Genomic DNA, 9,114 nt, shown 5'->3' with positions numbered 1-9,114 from the left:
CTCAGTTCCACAGAGGAGCCCTCCTGTGTGCGAGACCTTCCCACACTTGTCGATACAGACTCCTTCCCACACTTGTAGTTACAGATTCTGTAACAACCAATGTTTACTCTATGCACCACACCTGTCTGGTTCCCCACTGTCTGCCGTACGCCTGAAAAAGCAGGAACGATGTCCTAAATATTTAATCAGTGGATAAATAAACTGTAACATAGGAAAAAGCAGGAAAAGGCAGAGGGACAGGGCTAGGAACACGCCAATACTCTGAGGACGCGAGCGTTACAGACACAGTACACACTGGGAAAAATGAGCGTGACAACAGCGGGGCCACGGGACACACCCACTCAGCAGGCAGCGAGTCCACTTCTCAGTCTTCCTCGTCGGGAGGGATGCCCAGTTCTTCATCCGTCCACTTGGAGGGATCAGGGTATGGGAAGTGACCCTGAGCAACGAACGAGTACATGGAAAACAGTCAAAAGCCTGAAATCTACCAATTAGACTTAACAAAGCAACTGTGGCAGGGAAAGGTGACCAGGTTACCGCCAAAGGCACGGCCCCTGGCATTGGTGCTGGGACAAAATTGGCGGCTTTCACGGGCACAGGCCCACTGTTCTTCGGTCTGTCCATTATGGGCCAGGGTCTAGGCTTGAACTACCTCCCCACTGTGGAGCTCCACCAGTGCCCACAGCAGGTGTCTGTGGCTGAGAGGCAGCCCCCACTTCACCTGGGCCATTCCTGCTGTGAGGTGTGAGGACCCCAGGGGTCATCACCTGCCACCCCACCTCAGGGTACATCAGGCTGTGCTTTCACTTCATGCCAGATGGCCACAGATATTCCGACAGCTGACCTTCCAACCATAGAGGAACTGCCAACTCACTGAGAAGTACTGAGGAAAGGGGGTGTGAAGCAACCTAGAGCTCTGAAAACTCACACCCTGCTGGCATTTAAGATCTATTCCTATCTGGAAACAAAAGCAAATTTACTACAGTTCTAGGACACGAGGCCTCGCAAGCAGAGATTTCAGTGTCTTGAAGGTGTGGCTTCCTGGAGACAGGGTCTGTGCAAGTCAAGGAGCCAGATGGTGGCTCAGAACTTGTTACTGTCACCACTCACTGTCAAGATTTACTGGACTGAGAAGCCCTGGTGGGGCACTGGGTTAAGCACTGGGCAGTTAATGGGAAGGTGAGTGGTTTGGACCTATCAGCTGCTCCATAGGAGAAAGATCAACCAATCGGCTTCTGCAAAGATTTACAGCCTCAGAAACTCTGGCCTATCGGGTGGCTGGGAATGGAAACAGGCTGGACGCACTGGGTTTTGGATTTAATCAGTATTCTAGAGAGTACTGAACAGCTCTTTAGCCAATACAGGGCCCTCAGCTAGAGGACCACTAAGTTCACTTTCAGCCTGGCTGCCCTGGGTCTCCTGACAGGCAGCCGAGAAGACATTCATTAAGAAAGGAATTTAAGCGTGAGACTGAAAATTGGCCCAAATCTGCAACCTTTACCAACGGAGAAACCCCTATTTTGGAGTATTTGTTTCTGACCTCCCTTCCAAATACGGCAGCCAAACAAATCAACCCATCCTAATCCTGCGTCCTTGGGCAGCAAGGTCAGAAGTCCCGGGCCGTCTAGAGCCGGCACGACAGACTAAGCGTTCACCTGACCACCCGCCACCCACAGCCACCACGATCCCCGTACACTCACCAGCACAGCGTCCGACTCGTGCCAGAAGCGCCAGAGAATCCAAAACCACATGGTCCCGCTTAAGAACTCGGCCAGGATCACCTGGGACCTGGTCAGCTGGGGGAACTGTCGGTAGCGGGGCTCGATGTGGACGTTGCCACCGGCGCTGCGAGGCAGAGAGGACCGTCAGCGCCCACCTCGCGAGCGGCCCAGCCTCCGAGGAGAGACGAGGACCGCGGAGCCGCCAACCCGGTCATAGCTCGTCCCCAGAAAGCTCTACGCCTAGCAGCGGCCACTGGGCACCAGAACCGGGGGTGTGGACGGCGGAGTGGGCCTGGAGCTAGGAGGTCCCAGTTGATCCAGGAAAACCAACCAGCAGATGTTCGCCCTCCCAGCCCGGCCCCGGCGCCCGGCGCCCAGCGTCCACGACAGACTACAACCCCCAGCATGCCCCGCGGCAAGACCGCACCGGGGACCCGGACCCGTCCGCCAAGGGTCAAGGTGAGAGGGTCTAGAGCCCGAGCGTCTCAGCACAGCAGCAGGCGTAGCCTCCCCACCCGACACTCACTGACGGACGCCCCAGTCCCCCGCCGCCCGCTGGCCTCGGCCTTGGAAGAGCCGGCCTCCACCGCGAACAAGAGGCGCCAACCGCTTTACAAACGACATGACAGCCAGCTTCTGCTCAACGCTCGCAGGCCGCGCTGCCTGGCGTCACTTCCGCCCGGAGGCCCGGCCCGCCCCGACCGTCACTGTAATGCCGGTGCTCATCTTTTCTCAAGGATCCGAGGGCGGTGGCAGCATCTGTCCGCGAATCAAAGTCCAACATGCCTCAGTAGTTTTCATCTTTTCCCTAGCAAGGAGACGAAATCCAGGGCCTCTTCTGCATGATAGACGTTTCCTTGGAGGTGAGGAGGCACAACCCTCGACCCCTGAAAATGCGAGTGGTGTGGGCGGGGTTAAATGTTGCTAAGAGACGGTCTGACGGGGCGGGGCTGGCAGGAGCCGCTTGCTGCTCAAATTGGACCGCGGGTTCCGGCTATGGAGAGCGGAGGCTGAGGATGTCCAAAAGGCTGTTTTATGACCCGGTTTGGCAGGCCTTTAATGCTTCCCCTTAGGAGCCCCTGTTTGTTACATTTCTGTTAATACATAAAACCTCAAACAATCCTAAACTTGCCCTTCCCTGCCTTTGCGTATCTATTAACTGGGGTGTTTTCACACCTGACCTGCCCCTCTACCAGCTGCCCTGGCATTAATGGCTCGTCTTATGTCTGACTTCTAGATCTTTCCTGAACTAGTCAGTCATTCATAAAATTTGTCTTCTCTCCTCCAAGAGGCTTACGGTTGTTGTTAAGTGCCTTTGAGTCGGTTCCGACCCATAGCGACCCTGTATAGGGTTTCCGAGGAGCAGCTGGTGAGCTTGAACCACCCGGACCTTGCAGTTCAAACGGCTTTGCAGTCTGGCGCATTAACCCACAGTGCCACTGTCTGTGTGTGTGTGTGTGTGTCGCATTGACCCACAGTGCCACTTTGTGTGTGTGTGTGTGTGTAAGTTTTTATTCCTAAATGAAAATATGAAAATACGTGGACTGGTAGTATCCAAATCACAGAACCCAGCTTCAAATCAAGGAATCTGCATTTTAGCAGACTTTTGGTAGAAAATGGCCAGGATTCTTTAGTCCCTAGTGGAGTCCTGGGTTGATGCGCTGGGCAGCAAGGTCGGTTTGAACCTCAGAGTCACCAGTTCGAGCTCACCAGTCACACCTCGGAAACCCTATACAGGGTCACTGTGAGTCCACGGTGTGAGTCCACGGCACTTAACAAGTCAACGCTCAATTCTTGGCTTTTGTTTATGTCAATCTTTGAGGCCCTTAACTTTGCCTTCCATTCCGTCCTGGATAGGACAGCAAGCTTCTCTCTGTCCTACAAATTCTTAAGGCCTCATTTTCTGTAGTTTTCCTAAAAAAATCTCCAGGCTTAAGTAAATATAAATTTAGCCTGCCCACCTTACAATTTCACACCCTGGAGATTTCTTATGGATCTAAATGTTCCACATTGAAAAATCCACATTTGTGGAGCTACAGGTCTGAATTTAGGAAAATGAATGTATTGAATGTGATTGATACCTTTCCTTCTGTGCAAGACATTGGACTCCATGTCCTTTTGTCTGTAACAGGAAACCTCTCACCCACATGAACCTTGCTGGGTCTGACCTGTAGGACCCCTCTCCCCTTGCTCATTGAATTTCTAAGTAGTATGTAAATTAGGAACAACAATCCACTGTTTCCTGGATGAAAGTTGGCTTTCCAGTTGATAATGCAAACAAGAGTGACTTTCTATAGGCTGCCATTCAATAGTTATGCTCTCTGTTGAATATCCAAACACATGAAGGTATGTTGTTGTTGTTGTTGTTGTTAGGTGCCATTGAATCAGTACCAACTCATAGCGACCCTATGCACAACAGAACGAAACACTGCCCGATCCTGGGCCAACCACACTATTGTTGCCACACTTGAGTCCATGGATGCTGCCACTTGGTCAATCTCATTGGGGGTCTTCCTCTTTTTCTCTGACCCTCCACCATACCAAACATGATATCCTTCTCCAGTGACTTCCTGACAATATGTCCGAAGTATGAGAGACTAAGTTTGGCCATCTTGGCCTCCAAGGAGCACTCTGGCTGTACTTCTTGCAAAACGGATCTATTGGTTCTTTTGCCAGCCCATGGCACTTTGAATATTCTCCTCTAATACCATAACTCAAAAGCATCAATTCTTTTACTGTCTTCCTTATTCGCTGTCCAGCTTTCACATGCATATGAGGTTATTGAAAATACCATGGCTTGGGTCAGGCGCACCTTAGTCTTCAAGCTGACATCTTTGCTCTTCAACGCTTTAAAAAGGTCTTGTGCAGCAGATTTGCCTAATGCAATACGTTGTTTGATTTCTTGGCTGCTGCTTCCATGAGTGTTGATAGTTGATCCAAGAAGAATGAAGTCCTTGACAACGGCAATCTTTTCTCCATTGATAAGAATGTTATTTATTGGTCCAGTGGTGAGGATTTTTATTTTCTTTACATTGAGATTTAATCCATACCGAAGGTATAAAGTCTGTGAATTGGGAGGACAGAGACTTTCTGCGTATCCTGACCCTTCTCTGCCTCAGCTTCAAAGAGCAATATTAAGATTCCAAGATAACAGAAAAAGCATAATTTTAAAATAAAAGGCAGAGAACTTGAAATGCTCTGAAGTTCACATCCCAGTTCTGACAAATATTGGCTCCAACTCACATAACTCCATGTACAACAGAACAAACCGTTGCCCAATCCCCCACCATCTTCATGGGCTTGAGTTCATTGTTGGCCTGTATGATCCTGTTTAGGTTCTAATAGAGAACCTTTTTGCTGATTGAACAAAAACTGATCAGGAGGCAGTCTGACAGACATTGGTTTATTTCAAAGGAAAACTTACAGGGACTATAATACTGTTTCCAGTGGCAAGATTCCAGCCAGGGGGCAGTTGAAACCCTTTGATACTACTGAGTAAATGGTCAGGGAAGGGAACCCTGACACCGAGAGTGAAATAATGAGAAGGGTGTTCCGGCAGGCACAGCAACAGGGTTGAGGGGCAATGTGGTAAATAATGCACATTGCTTGTGTGAATGTTTTTGGCGAGTTCACAGCTTTTGTCCTGTGAGAAACATTGTCGATACCCCTGATACTGCCTCAGTCCCTCTTGGTTATGAGATCACCAAGGAGTAATCACAAGTGCTTACTGACAAACAGGACATCTATTTGGTACTCATTTTAGTGGGAGTGAGGGTTTTTTTATTTGATTTTGCAAAATCGGGCGCCAAACCCAGAAGATACAGGCAGAGCACCACTACTCGGCAGTTTTACAAAGAATTTATCCCTGTATCTCAAGGAAGTCGCTCCCCCATCCTCCTTGACTATGGGCTTAACATCTTTTCCCAGACACCACCTACTTTCTCTTGATGGTAGCATTCTTATTTAAAGTTCCTAGTCATAGCACAGACTTCTTTTCCCCTTCCCCAATTCATTCTGCTTACATACCCCAGGTGTACATCAATAATCTATGTCTGACCTAGCAATTTCTTGGACCCTTTATTCCTGAAGCTGGACCGTCTTGAGAATTTATTTCTCACAGTCCCTACAGATCCATAGGTTTTGGGGTTGTTGTGTTTTGTTTTTTTTTTACAATTTTTATTCTATGTTTAGTCATGCCAGTTAGCTCTATACAAAGATGGAGTACAAAATATAGATAGATAGATAGATAGGGATGCACATTTTCCCTAATTGCTTTTATTCCCTATATAATTACAAGTTTTAACTGTTTGTGTGTGTGTGTGTGTGTGTGTGTGTGCCTCAACACCTTAACAGTTCCTCTTTGTACAGTTTATTGATATTAGTTACTCTCTTCATGTTGTGCAACCCCTATACCTTTTTCTGAATTACTCCACCACCATTAATATAAATTCAGTGCTCCCCCACCCCCAAAAAAAAGTTTCCCTAGGACTTTTCCCCACCCCTGGTAACCATTAATAAGCTTTGGTGTCTATGTTGTTGTTATTATTAAGTGCCATTGAGTTCAGTTCCCTGTATATGGTTTCCAAAAAGCAGCTAGTTGTTTAGAACTGCCAACCCTGTGGTTAACAGCCCAGTATTTATGCTACAGCGCCACAGGTTTGTCTATTTCACGTAAGAAAGCATGGTCAGTATGTGTCTTTTTGTAATTGATTTATTTTTCTCAGCGTGATCTTTCCAAGGTTATCATGTATCAGAACTTCATTTTCTTTGCGGGTGAATAATGGTGGTGGTTATGTGCTGTGAAGTCGGTTCCCACTCACAGCGACCTGTACAGGGTTTCCGAGGCTGTAAATCTTTACAGGAGCAGAAAGTCTCAGCTTTTTCCCACAGAACCGCTGGTAGTTTCAAACTGCTGACCTTGAGGTTAGCAGCCTGACTCATAACCACTCCTGGGAGCTCCATAAAGAGCTCCTGGGTGATACATTTTATTTATCCATCCGTTTGTTGATGAGTGTTTGCTTGCTTCCAGTTTGGGGCTATTGTGAAGAGTGCTGTAGTGAATTACGATGCACATTTCTGTCTCTGTTCCTACTTCCACTTCTTCTGAGTTTATACCTGGGATTGTTCATACCATAGTTCCATGTTTATCCTCTCAAGGAACTGTCAAACTGTTTTCCATTTTGTATTCCCACCAGCAGTAAATGAGGGTTCCAATTTTCCCACATCTTCTCCAACACCTCATTTCCTGCTATGTTTTGTTTTTAATCATTACCGTTCTAACAGGAGTAAGAGAGTATCTCATTGTGGCTAATCAGTTGGAGTCAACAGACAACCGCTAACAATGTAAAGCATCATTTCATGGGCTTGTTAACCATTTGATTATCCTCCCTGGTGAAATGTCTTTTCAAGTCCTTTGCCCATATCTTATTATTTTATTGTTGTTGAGGTGTAGGAGTTTTTAAAATATAGTTTGGATATTAGACCCTTATCAGATACATGATGTATAAAAAAAAAATAATCCCAATCTATAAATTATCACATCACTTTGTTGATAAAATGTGATTCAGTGTTTTCATTGGCTAATTTTCAGAATATTTGCTAGATCTTTCTTCCTCGTCTGCCTTAGTCAGAAAGCCCCACTGAAACTTATCCACCATGGGTGCCCCTGTTGGTACTGAGTGAATACCAGTAGCCTAGCTTCCAGCATGGCAGCAACACAAAAGCCACCACAGTACAAACTGACAGATGAGTGACAGACTAGTAGTGGTAACTTGCTTACAATTATTAGTTCTGTGCTTATGAGCAATTCACTTTCTCTCTCTGAGCATCAGTGCCCAACATCGGAATAAAGTCACTTAAATAAAGCCCACACCATGTAGTCAAGAAATGTTTGTTCCTTCATACTGTCCTTTCCTGGTGGCAAAAACGACTCAAATGGACTGAAATTCATTAAGTCTCCTTTCTTTTTTACTCAGTACCATTATCTGTTGATCATATACTACTTCTTGAAATGTTTGAACATCGACCATTTCTTTTTGGTACAGTGACTCTGTATTCCTTCTATCTTCTTTTGATGTTTCCTGCACCATTCAGTATTTTGCCCAGAGAATCCTTCAGTATTGCAATTTTCTCAGGCTTGCATTTTTTTCATTTGTTCTTTCAGCTTGAGAAATACTAAGCATGTGCTTCCCTCTTGGTTTTCTAACTCCAGATCTTTGCACATTTCATTATAATATTGACTTTTACCTTCTCAATCTGCCCTTTGAAATTTTCTGTTCAACTCTTGTACCTCTTCATGTCTTCCACTTGTTTTAGCATCTCTACACTAGAGAGAAAGTTTCAGAGTCTCTTCTTATATCCATTTTGATCTTTTCCTTTTTTCTTGTCCTATTAATGTCCTTTTGATTCTTCCTGTATGGTATTTTTGATGTCATCCCACAACTCTTCTGTTCTTCGGTTGTTAGTGTCTAATGCATGAAATCTATTCTTGAGATGATCTGTAAATTCAGGTGGATATGCTAACGGTCCTGTTTGGCTCTTCTGGACGTGTTTTCATTTCCTTCAGCTTCAGCCTGAGCTTGCAAATGAGCAATTGATGCTCTGTTCCACAGTCTGCCCCATCTCTTCCCACAGATTTGTTGTTAAGTGCTGTAGAGTCAGTTCCGACTCATAGTGACCCTGTATATGATTTCCGAGAATCAGCTGGTGAACTTGAACTGCTAACCTTTCAGTTCAAACCAACATTGCAGTTCAGTGCATTAACCCACAGCACCACACCAGACTCCCACAGATAATAGTCTATTTGATTTCTGTGTATTCCATCTGGTGAGGTCCATGGGTATAATCGTCTTTTATGTTGTTTAAAAATGGTATTTGGTCTTGCAAAATTCTATGATGCAATCTCCAGCATCGTTTCTATCACCAAGGCCACATACTGATTCTTCCTCTTTGTTTCCAGTCTTTGCATTCCAATCACTAGTAATTATCAAAACGTCTTAATTACATGTTTGATCTGTTTCAGACTGAAGAAATGGTAGAATTTTTCAATTTCATCATCACTGGCTTTGAATAATAGTGGTATTAACTAGTCTTCCTTATAGGCATATGTATATTTTCCTGTCAAAGACAGCAATGGACTTCAAGAAGGATCTTGAAATGTTCTTTTTGATGATGAATGTGACACCATTCCTTTTCAATTTGTCATTCCTGGCGTAGTAAGCCATATGGTTGTTGGACTCAAAGTGGCCAGTAGTAGTCCATTTCAGCTCACTAATGGCTAGAATATTGATCTTTATGCGTTCCAATTCATTGTTTTTTAATGTTTTATTGTGACTTATGTGATAGTTTACATGGGAGAACATTAGCTTTACATTCATCCTATCATATATCATTT

General features: G+C 45.5%; 1 protein-coding gene across 1 annotated transcript; it reads right to left on the bottom strand.

Annotated features, from left to right (window-relative positions):
- Nucleotides 1-364: 364 nt before the first annotated feature.
- On the bottom strand, nucleotides 365-2,348 carry NDUFB2 (NADH dehydrogenase (ubiquinone) 1 beta subcomplex, 2, 8kDa). Its single transcript, XM_006861174.1, has 3 exons — nucleotides 2,248-2,348; nucleotides 1,701-1,845; nucleotides 365-439 (listed from the first exon to the last, which is right to left on the bottom strand). The coding sequence occupies exons 1-3, from the start codon at nucleotides 2,343-2,345 to the stop codon at nucleotides 365-367; spliced, it is 318 nt and encodes a 105-aa protein (XP_006861236.1). The 5' UTR covers nucleotides 2,346-2,348.
- Between the last annotated feature and the right edge of the window lie 6,766 nt (nucleotides 2,349-9,114).

Source organism: Chrysochloris asiatica, unplaced genomic scaffold (assembly GCF_000296735.1).
Source record: "Chrysochloris asiatica unplaced genomic scaffold, ChrAsi1.0 scaffold00041, whole genome shotgun sequence".
NCBI lineage: Eukaryota > Metazoa > Chordata > Mammalia > Afrosoricida > Chrysochloridae > Chrysochloris > Chrysochloris asiatica.
The sequence above is the reverse complement of the archived record's forward strand: the minus strand, read 5'-3'. Positions and strand labels throughout refer to the sequence as shown.